This window comes from Varroa destructor, unplaced genomic scaffold, assembly GCF_002443255.2.
Source record: "Varroa destructor unplaced genomic scaffold, Vdes_3.0 BEIS01000001.1, whole genome shotgun sequence".
NCBI classification, from domain to species: Eukaryota; Metazoa; Arthropoda; class Arachnida; order Mesostigmata; family Varroidae; genus Varroa; species Varroa destructor.
The window spans coordinates 43375335-43393094 of NW_019211454.1; the positions used below are offsets into that span (position 1 = coordinate 43375335).

Here is a 17760-nt window from a genome sequence, read left to right on the forward strand (position 1 = left end):
ATATATAGGTATGCACAATCGAATTTACAGATTCTCTACAAACTTATTTAGCTGTTCCTGCGGAGTGAGCTGCTGTTGTTGTTGCTGCTGCTGCTGTTGCTGTTGTTGCATAGCTGCCGCCATTTGGTCGGTTTCCATATGTGTGGCGTGGCCAGCCATACCCTGGTCGGATGGCCCTGGCTGCTGACCCATGTGGGCGCCCATGTGACCGCCCATTAGGGCGTCATCTGGTCCACCGCCTCCGCCCATTCCGCCGCCGCCGCCTACGTAACCGCCGCGCGGCGAAGGTGATGGTCGTGGGCTTGGCTGTGGCTGTGGACTTCGGGTGACCATGTTTGGCGGTGGCGAATTGATCATCGGCGCGCCCATTGGTGAGCCCATAGCCTGTTGATTCTGACCCGGATAGCCTGTTAATGACTGCTGAAACTGTTGGTGGCCCTGATGATATACACGCTGCTGTTGAGGTCCTCCAACTCTTTGTTGATACATGACCTGCTGGGGGCCAGGTCCGGGAAACCGTTGCTGTTGCATCATTTGCTGCTGTTGCTGGCCAGGGCCCATCTGCGGCCGTTGGTAGCCCCATTGCTGTTGTTGCTGTTGTTGCTGCTGCTGTTGCTGCTGTTGACCGCCTACCTGGGGTGCGCCTGGAACCATACCACCTTGCTGGGGGTTCACCCCTACCGCACCGACGCCCTGGCCCATCTGCGGCTGTCCAGCGCCTGCTTGTTGACCCTGCCAGAGAAGAATAGAAAAAAAATAAACGTGATGTAATAATATCATAACATCACGAAATAATTTTATTATTAATTCGATGGTTTAAAAAATGTAAATGTACATATTTATATGTATTATGTATATACACCTCAATCAGCTGTTAACTTCTCACGGAAGCTCCCCACAAGCTGTTTACAAGCAATATATAATTATAGCAGAGCCTTTAATATGATCGCGAACAACTTTTTCAGTATCACCAGCTTGCTTCGCTAGCGCATTTAATACAACTGTATTCAGCACCATAGTACTAACTTTATAACAGTAATACTTCAATAACAACAACGACAACTGTTACCATTTGTCACCTCTCTAACACCGTAACGTACCTGCGGATTTTGTTGTTGTTGTTGCTGCTGCTGTTGCTGCTGTTGACTCTGTTGATGATTTTGCTGGCGTCTGATAAAGGCAGCCATCAGCTGCGGGTTCGCTCGGAGAATGGACAGTACCTGTTGCTGTTGCTGTGGGCTAGATGGGCTCTTAAGGGTTTGAATAAGCTGTTGAAGTGGGTTCATAGCTTGGCCGCCACGAGGAGGTCCCATGGCCACCGGTCCACGACCTTGACCCATGCCGGGTTGTTGGCCCATGCCTGGCTGGCCACCGAGGCCCCCCATGGGCTGCTGACCCATACCTACGGGCTGGGGCCCTCCATGGTCCATCTGACCCATCTGGGGCTGATTTGAGGGACCGGTCATTTGCTGCTGTTGTGGTTGCTGCTGCTGCTGCTGTTGGCCCGGCCCCGGCTGGCCCATTTGTTGCTGCTGTGACACCATTTGCTGTTGACTGCCCTGTTGGTAGCCGGGTGGCGGCGACTCCCAGCGCTGTTGGCCCATCGTGCCCGGGTTCATGGGCCGCTGCGGCTGCTGCTGTTGTTGCTGCGGCTGCATCGGTCCACCGGGCCCAGCGGACATCTGAGGGCCGCCGGGCGCCCCCATTTGTTGGCCACCTACACCGCCCATGGGCTTACCACCTCCTCCCACGCCTGTTACACCACCTCCAGGGCCCATCGAGCCGCCGTTGTTTGCGCCTCCGTACTGACCTCCTCCTTGCATCATATGACCCGCTTGGCTAGTTTGTCTGTAACGGTGAAAAATAAATCATAAACATGGCTATTTACATGCGCTAATGCACCTCTACACCTTAAACAAAAAACTGTCATACTGACATATTTGAGATGAGGCCCTGCCAGAGGTTCGCTGCGCGAACTACGTTGATGAAGTTGTTGATCGATTAATGCATGCACCTGTTACTCACTTTATAAAAATCACCCCATTGTGTCGCACAGTGGTGTATCAAATGTAATAACAAGAACATATAGGTCTCAATGATGTGCTACAAAATTCAGTATTCTAAGCATTATCCGTAATTTTTATAATGCTTACCGTGCCACGGATGCCTGGACATGTTGTAGAGCTTGCATGACGCCCGGTGACGGTCCGCTTCCTGGTTTTCCTTGTGACATCCCGCCGCCTGGTAGGCCGCTCATAGTGCCACCGCCTAACGGACTTGGCGCGGGTGACGGTTGCGTGGGTTGCGCGGCAGGTGCGGACGAGCAGGCACCGCCGGCCGAGGCGGAGCTGACGCCGGTCATGTTGGCTGCCGTCGAACTGGCTGTGCTCGACATAACGCGATTTTGCATCGCGGCAATGCGCCGATTAAGGATTTGGGCCTGCAGCACCCGTTGTTCCAACTGAGTCTGACGAAGTTTTGCTTTGATGTTGGGACAATATGGAACCAAACATTTCGCCTCCTGGCAGTGCTTGGCATGATATACGCATAGCGCTATAAGCTGCTTGCAAATATGGCAGCCATTATTGGTCTTTCGCTTACATGATTTCGCGTGCGTGACGACCCTTTTCATCCTCTGGCACGACGGCTGGCAGCAGTTGGCATTGCGGCACTGGCATGCGTGCACCAGCGATGCGATACAACGCTGAATCGACTGGCGTCGATCCTGGGGATTGGCGGTTCCGGACACACTCGACGAGTCACTGCCGCCTGAACCGTCGTCGAGATCGAGACCTAACCGTTCCATCTTGTGAGGGTGGCCATCCTTTTTGTAACACGGTACACAGAGATCGAAGTCGTCGCACACGGTACAATGGTAACGTGTTTCGACGTTGGCTTTGCAGCTGTTACACGTGTACACGAACGAGTCCTTGTTCTGGTTATGTAGCTCGTACAACATAGCCATCGAGCTGTAACGACACCGACGGTACGATGAAAACTCATAATGTTTCTCGCGAGCTAGCGTTAGGAACGCATCTCGGCCATCCATAAGCTCACATGACATTAACGGATCGGGATCATTGATGGGTGGTAGGCTCGCGGCAGCCTGAGCTGAATGTAACCGTATCGTAAAGAAGTTTTCCTTGTGTTTGTCCATTGTGGCAAACACCTTTCCGGTGAGATCATTACCACCGTGAGCCGAATTGCTCTTCTTGTTGTTTTTCCGTTGCTGGTTTTTACTCTTGCGGTTTTTCTGGGCCTTCTTCTTGCCCGGATTCGCGGGATCATCAGGTCCATCAGCTTCGTCGGCTTCACATGACGCATCTGCTGCCAGTGCTTCCTGCTTGCGCCGCTCCTCCTCTTCTTGGTCCAGCTCTTTAATCGAGTCCTCCAGCACATTTGGCCAGAAATCTCCTTCAAAATAGGGCAGTTCGCTCGCCGACTTGAGGTTGTCTTCTAGCGCCTGCTTATGGATATCTTTGTATTCGATGACGATTCTCTCGATGATTGCTTTGTCCAACATTTTCTTGTACCAATCTTGTAGCCGCTTTGGCTTGGGTATCTTTTGCTCCGTAGGATGGCAATGGAAAATATAATCGTCTCCCTCGCTCGGAGGGCACGCCCAAATATGGGCCATAACATAGCCTAGTTGCTTGACATATTCCAGATAGCCTAATAATATTTCATGGTATACTGCCGTCCGATACTGCTTGGGTCTGAAGAAGTGCACAGAGTCGAGGTACGCAATGTACACTCTCCGGGTGTTGGGCGCGCGCGCCTCATGGCCGTACTCCTGCACATGCATTCCGAAGAAACAGGTGTCCGCGCCGTCGATGTCCTCAAAAGCGAACATACACTTCGCGCGGTATGGAAAAGTCTCTGGCCACACTCCGGTATCAACGAAGCGGGATTTCATGCCAGGCTTAACCTCCACCATCTTGTCCGAGACGGCCACGACGCGAATGAACACCTCGCCCGCGCCCGAGTTCTTCTTCTTCAAGTAGGTGTTGACCCTGTTTTCGAGAAAATTGGACAACTTGCACGTCGGCAGTCGCTTTGCGCAGAACTTGTTTTCGCGTCGCTTCGATCCTGTAATACAACGAAGAGAAACAACCGAGACGAGCAGACCACAAATGATGTATGATAGATGGTGATATGTAGCCATAGCAAATAGACAACTGCGGGTAAATTACAACTAGAAAGCAGTGTGCACTCGCAGAAGAAAATGGTTCACTTTACAATGTTTTCGATTACTAAAAGTCGCTTTCTAGGAGAACTTCATTTATGAAAATATGTCTCACCCTTAGCTTTGAGGCATCCATCGCAGGTGAATCCTTCTGGCCATATATTTCCGAAATGCAGAACACAAACTTGGTGAAGTTTGCGTCCGCAATCAGAACACTCGACAAAAGGTTCAAGCTCGAGATGATCATTCTTCATCTCAACGAACTGCTTTTTAGGAATCGTTTGGCTAGGCCACTGTGGGTTAGCACCTGTTGGGTCATCTGATATTGTTACAGTTTCTCCCGGTATTTCCTGAAAAGAAGAAACATCGTTGAAAAAATAAGTTCATAATCAATTTGATACTGTAGGCTATCCTATATAAACATCTCAGTGTATTCAGAAAAGATCAGGTGGACTATTATTTGATTAACAGTATATAGTCAATTTATACTAAACCAGAAATAAGCTGAATGGCTTTATTTGCACACACTTAGTTATTATACCAGAAAAATAGTTCACTTTCCCTATTAGCTCCGATTTGCCTGAGTGGCAAAGTACCTCAACTTATAGGCCCCCTTTCTGCATGAAACGTGGACAAAAACACTCACCTCAAAGCATTTGGCGCAATATGTATAACGGTTTTGGTAGCTGAAATACTTAGTGTCTCTGGGGATGGCACAAAGCTGCTTTCCGAAGCAGCAGAGCACTTGCGGCTGATACACGTACTTCCTGCCACAGCAATAGCCCAATGACGACATGACGGGATCGATCTCCGCCTCAAACACCTCTGCAAGCTTTGTGCAGTACTTGTACACACGCGATGTCTTGCGGTTATACAGCCAGGCGTTGTCGAACATGAGCCAGACGTCGTCACAGTACTCCCACGGATCTTTGTATTGACCAGTATCCAATTTTCTCTTGATGGTCGAAAGGTCCATCGGTTTCTTGACGATGTCGAAGTAATCGGGGATCTGCAGCACTTGTGGGTCCACCGGCTGACGGAATGGTAAGCTCTCCGGGTCCTGTCGATAGAGCTTCTCTAGTGTCGGCATTAACGCTTGCCGAAGCTCGTCAGGTTTAAAGGCCTTTCGTGGCACTTTGGTGCCCGCTGGTTTAGGCGTTGCCGTCTCACTTGACGCTACACTTGGCGGCTTCTCATCTTTCACTTCTATTTTTACATCTCCATTCTCAGTCTTCATCTCGGCTTGAACGCTCTGAGAACTCTGTACGCTTCCTGGCGCCTCTTGTTTTACAGATGCAGGCTTACTGTCGAAGTCCATAGCTTCCTGCTTGATGGCCGAAGTAACCTTACCGCCGACCGAGGCGGGGTTATGATCAGGAACTGAACTGGGAGGTTCCTGTTTGATGCTTTGCACACTGTCGGGTGCGTTTACTGATGGCGGAGGCCCTACCGATGTAACACCTCCAGCTGGGCCACTTTGGTTCTGCTGAGTCTCCTAAGAAAAGGGTAATAGCAAATACTTAATGAACATCTCGCTAATCTACCGCCATACAGCATACAAGTACATCAGACATACACATTTACTTCGACATCTTGCAAATGTTTCTATATATGTTGTCTTTCTTTTACGTCACAAGATGCATACCTATCTTGTTTCTTTGATAACTGTTGTAATAGCTTTTAGTGACAACATTCCCATAACCGTTTTTGCGCTCGCGGCGCGTACCCCACAGATGGTCGCCCTCAACACGAACTTAAAGTATTAGTAGTTTTTGTAACACTTTGCACATGCCATCCATGATTCCAAAATAAAGAACACATTAATAATAATTAAATTAATCTGAATTGTTAAGAAGAATACGTAACATCTATGTACATTCATCGTGCAGATAACTAATCGGTTTGATCTTTTTCAATGTTGCCTACTGCTACTCAGTCAGTCCATCATAAAATCGTCACTGACGTGAAATGTAATTCTATAAAATAATTGTGAGAGAACTATAAAAACAGAGATAGCAAAGAGAAAGGACGCGCGAACAACAAGATAACAAGAAGGCGGGCTATAATATATATATATATATATATTTATATATATATATATATACATATATATATATATATTTGAAAAGAAGGATGATACGGTGTTGTCATGGAGTTGGTTTTTGGTTTGTTTCTGTATATTGTAGCTGCTACTAACCGATGACCCTAGGGAACTAGTGGGAGCCTCCGAGCCGTGTTGTGCACTAGTGAACTGGCTCGGCGTAGCACCGACGGCTGGCCCTGAGGGCGCGAGGGGGTTTGGGGTTGCCCCGGAACCTGCTGCATGGAACCTATCCGAAGTTGTACTATCGGGGAGGGGAGGCGCCTGCGGCGCTGGGCCCGGTCCGCTGCCCGCACTCTGAAGTGGCATTGGGTTAGGACCGGGCGGTTGAGGCTGCTGTGCCCCTGTGGCCGCCCCCGTCAAGGGACCACCCGATGTGGTCTGGCCGACTGCACTTGCCTGTTTTAGTCCTGTGGATAGCTGACTGGCCAGCAGGTTGGAGTCGACGGCCGGCTTAGGCTCGAGCTCGGCCGGCTCCTCCGTGGCCAATATGGCATCAGGCAGCTGATTTGGTGGCTGCTGTAGGCTGCTCATAAGGCCACCGCCGAGCGCCGTGCGTGGCGGCATCAGACCAGAACCGCCGCCCATCGTCGACCCGGACCCCGGCTGGCCATGACCAGGTTGCGCAGTTAGTTGGCCGTTATTCTGACCTCCGTTCGACTGCTGTTGCTGTTGTTGTTGCTGCTGGTTCGTGCCAAGTGGCCCTCCAATACCTAACGTTCCTGGACCACCTTGCGAACTGGCCATGGCCACCACCGGACCGCCACTTTGCTGCATTTGGCGCTGCTTCATTACCTGGCAAGAAAAAACAGACCATCGGAAAAAATTACTTAATACCAACGAGCAATTATTCTAAAATAGGAAATGCTTAGTTACTTAGCTGTTCTAATTTTAGAAATGTAAACAAAAAGAAAAAACAATCAATTGGGTTTAATGAATACGTACGAGATTAAGTGATAATATACGTCATTTATAAAAATTATGTAAATCACCTGGAATACTGTGAAGATAAAGAAGAAGCAAAAGAGTTTTGCGGATTTAGTTGTGAACAGCTTAATAAACACTAAGCCCGCTATTTGGTTCGATGGTATCTTCATACCTGCTCGAATTGAGCTTGTTGCTGGTTGAAGTCATTGATTTGTTGTTGTGTCTGAGCTGGTTGATGTGACGGTGCTCCCATAGGTCCTGGTCCAGTTTGCGGCTGTTGGTTGTTCAGGAAATTGGAATTAGGACCCATTCCTGACTGGGGCATGCCTTGGCCTTGAAAACTGGGTGGGCCAGTCATCGTATTGTTGATAGTGACGTTGGGTGGTGGCTGTCCGCGTAAACCAATCTGTGGTTGACTGGGTGGCGGACCAGGAAGTGGTCCTGGCATTCGCATTGAAGGACCCGGCCCAGGAGCTTGTCCTGCCGCCGATGCCCCGACGGGACCGCCAGGCTGCATTCCTTGTTGTTGTTGTTGTTGTTGCTGCTGCTGCTGCTGCTGCTGCTGTTGTTGTTGTTGTTGCTGGATGCTCAGGACGACGTAAATTATGAGAAAATTTGTTTTCCAGGGGAGGGGGCGGCTTCGTAAGCTAGCTATGTGCAGTGTTACTCACCGTTCGAGCTTTCTATACACTATCTAATGTGTCTAATATTGTTATGTTGTGTATGGCGTCTTTCTTTCGACGTGTGTGTATGTGTGTGTGTCTCTGTGTGCGTTTCAATTTCAGGTGTGATAGCGACATGGCCCGGAGTGAAGCAGAAGTTTGCAGCAGCAGAACAACTAACAGCGACGACGGCATTCACAGCAGCAGCAGCATCATCGCCACTAACACCAACAGCAGCGAGGGTCGTATAAGCTGAACGTTAACGTAGCCGAGTGACCAGCGGCGAGCGAAGAAGATCGAAGTCGAATGAAGGAAGAAGACGCTCGCTTGCGCTCATAGTGAACAAGCGCCGAAAGAGAGCAAGTCAAATCAACTTAGCCAGGCTACGAAGAAGTCAATAAAATCGAATATCGTTACTAATCATCGTACATTGTACAATACCGTATGTCGTGCATTGCTGTGTCGGGGGAGTCTTCGCGCTGGGCTCAAGTTGTGCGTGATAGCCTTCGGGTCCATGTGTGACTGGATGCCCTCGGTCTAGCTAGTGTGCAAACCACACGCACGAACGCAGGCAAATCCAGTAGCGGTCCTGCTCTCACCTCCATTACTGTTCTCTTTATGCGCCTGACGGAGTTCTCACTGTTTTGCAAGTGAGTGCAAAAAGCCCAACTCAAGAAAACAAAAGAACAAGCCCTAAACTAATCTCAACAATTTCAACATCGATTTGGCTTAAATATTCATTCGTTCGTTTGTGTAGCTACTAACGATAAGGAGCACAGTTCCCTTAAGGACTCCGTTAGGCGGGCAGGCTGTGACGACGGGCAACAAACAGCTCTGCGGTGGGGTGCTGTTGTACTGGTGTTTGTATCGTGACGTACTGCGACGCACAGCGGCCCACTGCCAGCTACTGACAATAATAATCATAATATTAACGCTTGTGCCTAGTTAGTGATTTGTGTATTGTGCAAGGTGGACAAAGCAGCGGCAATAGCATCAACAGCTACACCTGCAGCTGCTTCGACACGGACAGTTGCGACTGCAATCCAATAACAGTAACACTACTAAAATAGCCGGATAGCCGTACAATAATAAAAATAATAATTATAATAGTAAAGCAAAATCAACGGTCGACTGTTGAAAACCAGAACTGCATCAATCACAAGAACTCGAATGGTGATTGAGTAAAGTGCGCCAAGTGTTCCCATTCAGCTAAAGACAGCGGACAGACAGGAAAATAAAGAAACTTTGACTGCCAGCCAGCTCATCAACCCGGCAATCTTCGCTTTTTGCGATCCCTCGATTGTTGTTATCGTCTGATGCTCATCCCGTTGGTATCTTCAATCGCATTATATCCATAAATCTTCCAATAGTGGCTGACTTTATTCAACCCCTTCCTTCCTCCGCCGTGGAATTTGTACGCTGTCTATGTGACTGTTCGTCCCGCGTCCGTCTCTAAGATGCAGGATGCCGTCCGTGACACACACGCAGCAGCAGCAGTAGTGATCCATTCGAGTCTCTACAACGGTAGCCCGCTCGCCAGGGCCCGGAGGGCCTCGGCGCGATAGAGAAGCGGTCAGAGGACGCGCCGTGAAGACGCGCGAGGCTTTGGGAGGGGTTGCTGATACAGGCCAGCGCAGCCTCCCCGCACCCTCCGCAAGCATGGCCGACCACCTTGTGGATGCCGGGCCTCCGACCAAGAGGCCCAAGGTCTCCGACCCGACAATGGGAGGTTAGTATTACGTGACGAAACGTGTTACTCTTGAAGGAAATTTTGTAAGGGATACACGACGAGTGTTTGTTTTGTAAGTTTAGCCAGCATAGCCAGAGTGATGATGGTGTTATTACTGCGAAAAGGGAACAAAAGGAATAGAAACATAGGTCCAAGTCACATATAATGCTGATACGGGTATCCGCTGTGGGTTTTGTCTTGTGGGTCCCAGTCGTTGCCTGCGCGTATTTTGTGTGTTTATGCGTATGTTAAACACAGCATTACTCCCTGCTAATTTCATTAGCATCAAGTGAACAGTGTGTAAACTCACCGCAGTATTGTGTGCGCGTTCCAAATGGTTCACTTAGTTTTCAGCCGTTTCTTGTTAAAAAGGCTACTTCTTTTTCGTAGAGATATTAGGCCTTCGAAACATAGATACGAAGGAGGGTAAAGAAGAAGTGAGCATTACTGAGTTCGGATATTTTATTAAACACTATAATGTTGAAATAAGAGTAAGATGGCCAAGTATGTGATGACTGTGATCTAAGCTCATGCTTAGAGGAAAAAAAAGCTCATGCTTGAATATAAGTTCCAATACTGACAGGTCTCTACTTAATAAAAAAGTAACTGAATCAAACGGGGTTACTATGGGTTTTTCACTGAGCTGAAGTTAAACACCATCAACTGTAAAGTATGGTTCGGATTTAGTAAAAAAGCGCTAGTTGCGGTCTTTTAAAGATTCATAAAGACTTATTATAATATTGGTGTTAGCTATAAGTGTTGGCGATATACAATATAATTAATAGAATCTAAGATCTGCTAGGAGACGTATCAATTCATTGTAATCATCCGTTTAGTTAATGGGTATACAAGATTCACGTTCATCATTATATTGAAAAATGTATTGATTACTTAAAAACGAAATTCGTGTTTGATGTTTTTAAAATCGACATATTAGTGCTAAACGGTGTGGGAAAATTGTATAGGGAAAGAAGCAGAAAAATAAGGATTCCTAAAATGTCAAAATATGATAAAAATTAATTGATTGCCACATTGTGGTTATACCAAGCAGGTGCATTGTTTTACGTGTTTTTCTTTTTAACCGTGTTGCTTTCTCATCTTGCAGACTTCAATGCGCTTCTCGACCTCGAAGCGGAGTTGCCCGAAGAGTTGATGACTGGTACCGGCGGGGGTCTGGGTCATCAAAATGGCGCGCAGAACGGGTTACCTCCGGGTGGCCAGATGGCCAATGGTGCAGGCCCGGTTGACCCGAACGGCGGTCAGGTTGGAGTGGGCCCGGTACAGCAAGGCACTGGGGTACCAAATCCACAGCTTTCTCAGATGCTTGGCCAGCCGCCCGTACCTCAACAACCCCAGCAACCTCCGCCGTCCAACGTTATTCAACAGCATCAGCACCTATCGCAATTGCTGCAGAATAAGCCACCCCAGAACACGGTTGTCAACACTTCACTGGGTACGTATCCAGCAAATCAGCTCTCGTCTAGCAGTTCTTTCGGGGTTAGGATATCTTATGCTTATTAAAAATGTTATAAGGAATATTTCAAGGACATACCGTGTCATTCGCTCACATATTCACTGTTCATGTTTGTTGGCATACTGTATTCGATATAATTGTAAAAATGTATCTTTTTTAACACTTATGCCTTATTTGTGTTTAGTTCAATCTGTACGTAGGAGATGGAACCAAGCTTTCCTTAATAACGTGTTGCACATTACTAAATGTAATTCTTATCATTTTTTTATCATCGTTTTTATTTATGTCAAAGACTACAAATTGATCAATATACATACATATTTAAGGGTTGATGATGAACCTCTAGACTAAGTGAGTTAGTAAGGTATTCACGTGTATAGCGCTAAGCCTCTCAGAGTGTTCCAAACTGATTACTATTATATAATATATTTATATTTAGTATGGTGAAGTTTTATTAATTCGGGGTAATAATTAGCTCAAGGATAATGTTGCATCCTTAGATTAAGTAGTAAGGTATTACGCCTATTTCACGTCAGATCTATAGCACATTGCGTACTAAGCCAAGAATAATTAGTAATAATTAGTAACACTAAATATAATAATTTTAGTTTGTTAAAATTGCACTCCAAATTTACGGTCTTATTAGTATGTTTCCGTTTTATAGAGGTTTCACTTTAATAATAATAATGTAGATCAGTTAAGAGTTGTATTGGCTTCGTATTTTTTACGAACATTTTGGGACATTTTCTTAGCTTTTTTATTCCACCTCTTGTGGTCCTCTTCAACCTGCCAGTTTCCATATTCGAACTTCTTGCACCGATAGGACACTTGCTGCAGTTGTTCGATCATTACTACTCCTGACGGTGGTGTGACCTCCATATTAGTCAGGTTATAAAACCGATCTGATATTGGAAATAATAAACAAGGCGGCGGATCGGAGCGTTAATTAAAGTGCTCCGAATAGACTTTCGTCGTTCTATGTTCAGTATATACGAACGTTAGACTGCATCGCATCACGATGTCTGCAAACAAAAGTAATTCGGCGCTGAACTTTGTCAAATAGAAGATCATAATTCTCACTAGCCTCTACATTGAATCTGTACGGTCAACAATTGATGTACTTAGTCTTTCTCAGTCGCATCTCTACCAGAATTCGGATGAGTTTCCAACAATGGTTATCTAGGTGCAAAGTTTTTTGAAGAACCATATAGGGATATGTTACTTCGAATTATACCGTTATAATTGACTTGGACGACTCCGAACCCTGAAAATCGCGTGTTAGCGATTACATTCGGAGCAGTTAATAAGTTAAGCATTTGAATTATTTAGAAAATTCTGTGTCACAGTAAGTACCGTGCATACTGATCATAGTTAATCGGACACAAACGCCCCTTCTGGGTACCTATCCCAGGTCTCTTGAAGTAAACGTAACATGTGCTAAAATCGATTTTTGTCGGTTCCGAGGTTAGCCACAGAACTCTTTCAACACGAAACTACCTCGATCATTGAATTATCTAATGATTTGCTCGATTGCTAATTAGTATATAAAATTGATGATCAATATTTCAGTAAGTAGTGTATGGACTGGACATGAGGTTTAATAAAAAGTTATAAGGCGTCCAACTGTAGATTGTACGTTTCGTCGCCTTTGTTTCATTGCCTTCAGATGCAAATTCTTTAACCGTAAATTTATCCGCGATTAGAAGTGTTGATTTACTGATCTTCTAGTTTTAGAGGATTCAGCGATTAACAATTATACAGCAATGCGATGCTGTGTGTATAAATAACGCTGCTATTGGCGTATGTTAATTGAAGAATAGTTATGGTCTGTTCTTCAGGTAAACATACGTGCTTTATTTGCATTTTCGGTCTATACCTTCGAAAATGCCAAAAATCTCTTTGCTTTTGAAGGTTACACTAGCGACGAAAACGGTCATTGCTAAGGCCTTGAAAAATATTTAAGCAAGTAAACCTTATTGAAGCTGCGACAATTATGTCACATGAGGGCAGACTATACCTCGTGGAGGTCGAATAAAAATTTATTCAAGGTAAAGTCTGCAGAAGGCACCGACGTGATGTGGGAGAACCGGGTACGTCTGTGCATCCAGTACAAACGTACGCATGAGTATGAATTACCGATGTTTTCCTTAGACGCTTTGTATCATATAATATATAAAGTAGTCAAATGTCGTTCTTTGGCAACGGAAGACTTTAAACTAGTTGATCAAATGAAATTGGAAAATATAATATTAGAGGAACATTATTATCAATTATGACAGCGACCAACGTCTACGAAAAAAAATGGACTCAGATGCAGTGGTTGCACTCACCCGTTCTACACCTTATCAGTGTTACCAAATCAGTAGGTACCTACTAGTTAGCAAGAAGTTCAAATGTAGCAATCCTGTGTTTATCATAATTAAATGAAAACTCTATTGTTATGACGGTAGCTATTCTTATTAAGAGAGCAACTATCGTTTCTTTTTATATCGGAAGTGCAGGTTTTTACTCGATTGCGTGTTTACGTAATTTCTCAAACTGCTAATCAAGTATTATTGACTGTATTACAGGGCAAATGTTATCTCAAGGGGTGAACAAAACGATATTAGTGAGCAACGGGCCAACAGGCGGAATGCGTGGACCAGGTCAGACCCTCGGAAATCGTTTCGGAGGACAGCCGCCGCATTACGGACCAGGTCTCATGTCAATCGCGCAACAAACGCCCATGCAGGCCCAACAACAACAACAACGACCAATTATGGTCCAGCAACAGCCTGCCAGGTAAAAACCATTTTTCGTTTCATGCTGGGAGCCAGCCGTCTAACGGAATGCCTAACGGCGATAACGGATGTAAAACTCGAAAGACAGAGATAAAAACCATTCAAGGCAGTCAGCTGAATTCAACAGAACCATAACTTTTTTCGAAAAGTGGACGTGCACGGAGTTTATAAAAACAGAGCTTAAAACGCTATCCTCCGCTATTCTTGAGCGTATCTTGTATCGTTTCTTCCACTATCACTTCAGAAAAAGTCTGCTAAACAAGAAGTGCCGGAATTTTGATAGGACACGCATAAGATAAACCAAATCTACCTTGTTGCTTTTAAAGCATATTTATTATAGCGAAATTGGCATCGTGTCCTCTGCTCTTTCCACTCTCTCCGTCCCTATCTTTCACTCTTGCCGTATTTCGATGTATAATTTTGCTAGCCGCGTTTCGCCTACGATGTCGTCTGCTGTGTGTTGTAAAACAAAAGGAGTGGGTTGCTAAATAGAGCCACAAGATGTGATGTTTTTGGTCAACCAATGTGCGATCATATGCTGGCTTGACTGTCAAACTGTGCCGTTTCGGTGTGATACTATCAACGAACTTAACGCTCTGTTGCGATTGGTGCGACTACTGATGAATGCTATTCAAGAATGTGGCAACTCATAGGTTTTTTATGTGACTCTTAAAACTAGATAAGTGTGTGTTTTCTGACACGTTCAGATTTCAAGCCAATTCAACTTGCCCTTCTTGACGGTTTTTTTGTTCTGTTATCCAGAGCATTTGTTGGTATTTATCGACGTTTCGAATTTACTGTAAATTACAGGGTAATGACGTACAGGTTGATTCGGTTGAATAGCATATTCTAACAGAACTATGACATTCAGTGAATTGTGCTTGTGCCGATAAAAAGTTAACTGACCGTATTCATGCGACGATTCTTTGCACGGTTGTTAAGACAAAATATTGTGTTGTATTAGAAATTAGTTTTAAATTAAGTCTTTACGGCGTTGAGGAACCGTAAAGGATATACAAGTTCAAGATGCGCTGTGTTGGATTTCATTATTCGCCGGAGCGTAAAAGACCCAGGTAACGTTCTTAATTGGTTTACAACAATTGAACTGCATAATGAGAATTTACAGTTCCGTGTTCAATCAATTGGGTCGGAGAAGCAGGTATAACAAAAATTAACTAAAAACTAGTATAAGTAGAGTTTCAAAAAAAAATGTTGGTCCGCATCTGTTTCTTGTATTTGCGCTATGCCGTCGCATACGTCATACTTCAAATTAACAACCTGAACCGATTTAATTGATTATCATTGACTCCTGAGGTAGCTGCACCTAAAGAACATTCATGGTCTAAACAAGAATGAGAACGCCGTTTGTTGTTAACAAATTTCAGGTATCAAATGATGAGCGATATACAAACAGGCCAGACAGGTCCTATGGGCAATCATATAATAAACCAGTCTGGGCAAGTCGGCCAAGTGAATCAAAATGTTGTAGGACATCAAGGTGTGCAAGGTGCCGTTGTGGGCGGGCCAATTTGTCCAGCAGGCCCTATGATGAATCAAGGTCCTATGAATCCTCAGCAGCAAGGACCACCTCAGAACCAAGGACCTAATGCACCCAGTCAACCGGGGCTACCGACTGGGATTAACGCGGCACCCATGAATGCGTCGCAAGGTACAGAACACTTGTTACTGTTATCGATTCTTGTTACATGTCAAGAAGTAAGTTAAAGCAATTTTTTTGCAAATACGGCAGTCAAACATATTTTTTATGGTACTTATCTTGGCACTAGTTTTGGGTTGAGCATTTTCGAGAGATTCGGTATTTGCTATAACAAATTTTAAATCTATGCTGCATAATCGCTATCGATGTTTGAGTTTTGTGTGCAACTGGAGACAATGCGCATGGATCAGGTAGAGATCGGTTAAAAAATTTTATACTCTGTAATTATAAGCTGGGAATCTTGTATACTTAGCTTAAACCTATTCGAGTCTTTCGCGACCCTTCTTTAAATGATCATGAGAGTACCATATGTCAAAATGGTGTTACATAAGTACCAATACATTATAATCTACTTTAGCCTGCAGAGAAGGATAAGCTAGTTTGTTAACCAGGATGTCTCACTATACTTCAGTCACACTCTAGTAATTGTTTTTGTCTTTTCTAATACTTATATTGCGCATATTTTTTTACTTTTTACATATTGTTTATGCTATAAGCGTAATTATATATATATATAACAAACTATGCTTTGATAGAATCATTAAGCCAAAACTCGGGCTGACTATAAAGCTGTTGTTATTAACCTTTACCATTGTGGTTGGTTTCCCTTCCGTCGGATGTCTGGTGATCCGCAGGCGGACCAGGTGGCGCTTCTGGAAGCGGTAACGGTCCAGTCGTAGGACCGACGGCCGGAGGTCCAGGAGGACCCAGTGGACAGGGGCCAGGTCCTGGCGCAGGACAGGCGGCCGGTGATCCCGAAAAAAGAAAACTAATTCAGCAGCAGTTGGTGCTTTTGCTGCATGCACATAAATGCCAGAGGCGTGAGCACCAGAATGGCGCTATTCCCGGTGGTGCACAGCAAAGGCAATGCATGGTGCCACACTGCAGAACGATGAAGACTGTCCTCAACCACATGTCACAATGTATGGACGGAAGGGACTGCTCGGTAACGCATTGTACATCATCGCGCCAGATTATCTCCCACTGGAAGAACTGTACGCGCAACGATTGTCCGATTTGTCTTCCTCTCAAGCAGGCTGGAGATCGAAGGCAGGGTAACCAGCCGGGCCAGCAGGGCCAACAACAAGCCCCTTCTGGACAGGTGGGCCAAGGCCCCGGGCAGCTCATGCCGGGAGGTATACCAGGTCAACAGGGACCTCCACAGGGTCAGGGCGCACCGCAGCAAGGGGGTCCGAGCCAGCAGCCCAGTGGTCAGCCTGGCCTTGGTCAAAGCCAGGCTGGCCCGGGGGCTCCCAACAACATGACCGGACAGCAATCGGGTCCTATCGGCCCGCAGACCGGCGTACCCATTGGGCCAGGCGTACGGCAGCAAGCTCCGCAGAACTCAATACCTGGACCCCAGCAGCAACCACAGCAGAATTCGCAACAGGCGTCACCTGCCGATATGCAGCGGGCGTATGCTGCTCTTGGTCTACCATATGCTCCGTCACAAAACCAGGTAAGCGACTAAATCGCGCGCATACATTTGATATATGTATGAACAGTGTTCTAAAAAACTTAAATTGCTCGATATGCGTCTATCCAAAGATCATATTTTCTCTTTGTTAAAATTTGTTTCCGAGTAAGGTTTGTTATTACGCATTTCTATATAACCATTTTCTTTCTTCTCATTGCCTCTTCCTTTTGATGTGCATTTAGGCGAGCCAAATCGTTGGTAGTATGGGGTCAGTTGGTCCGGGAAGCGGCATGGGGGGCGTAGGGGTAACACCAGGATCTCAGCCGGCGCCTAACCCAACCCCACCGCCATCTCACAGCCCCTTCATGGCGCCCGTGTCGCCAAATAGGATGAACAATCAGCAAGCTGGACAGCCGGGCGCCAAGGAGTGGCATAATTCAGTCACCCGTGACCTACGTCAGCATCTTGTGCAAAAGATCGTCCAGGCTATTTTTCCAACGCCAGACCCGAACGCTATGCAAGATCGTCGAATGGTAAATCTTGTCGCATACGCCAAGAAGGTTGAAGGAGATATGTACGATCAGGCGAATTCACGTGAGGAGTACTACCACCTTTTGGCCGAGAAGATTTACAAAATCCAAAAAGAACTCGAAGAGAAACGACAGAGACGGCGAGAGCAGCAACAACAACAGCAGCAACAACCTCAACAACAACAACAGCAACAACAGCAGCAGCAGCAGCAGCAGCAACAACAACAACAACAACAA

General features: G+C 45.9%; 1 protein-coding gene across 1 annotated transcript in view; it reads right to left on the reverse strand.

Moving 5' to 3' along the window:
- Positions 1-6: 6 nt before the first annotated feature.
- Positions 7-17760, reverse strand: part of LOC111243398 (uncharacterized) — a 41125-nt gene continuing 23371 nt past the window's right edge. The window contains exons 14-20 of the mRNA XM_086977704.1: positions 7387-7794; positions 6384-7082; positions 4833-5681; positions 4302-4536; positions 2154-4089; positions 1101-1848; positions 7-732 (exon numbers count right to left, since the gene is read on the reverse strand). Coding sequence (XP_086833830.1) covers positions 25-732; positions 1101-1848; positions 2154-4089; positions 4302-4536; positions 4833-5681; positions 6384-7082; positions 7387-7794 — 5583 coding nt within the window. The 3' untranslated portion in view covers positions 7-24. The remainder of the gene's footprint in view (positions 733-1100; positions 1849-2153; positions 4090-4301; positions 4537-4832; positions 5682-6383; positions 7083-7386; positions 7795-17760) is intronic.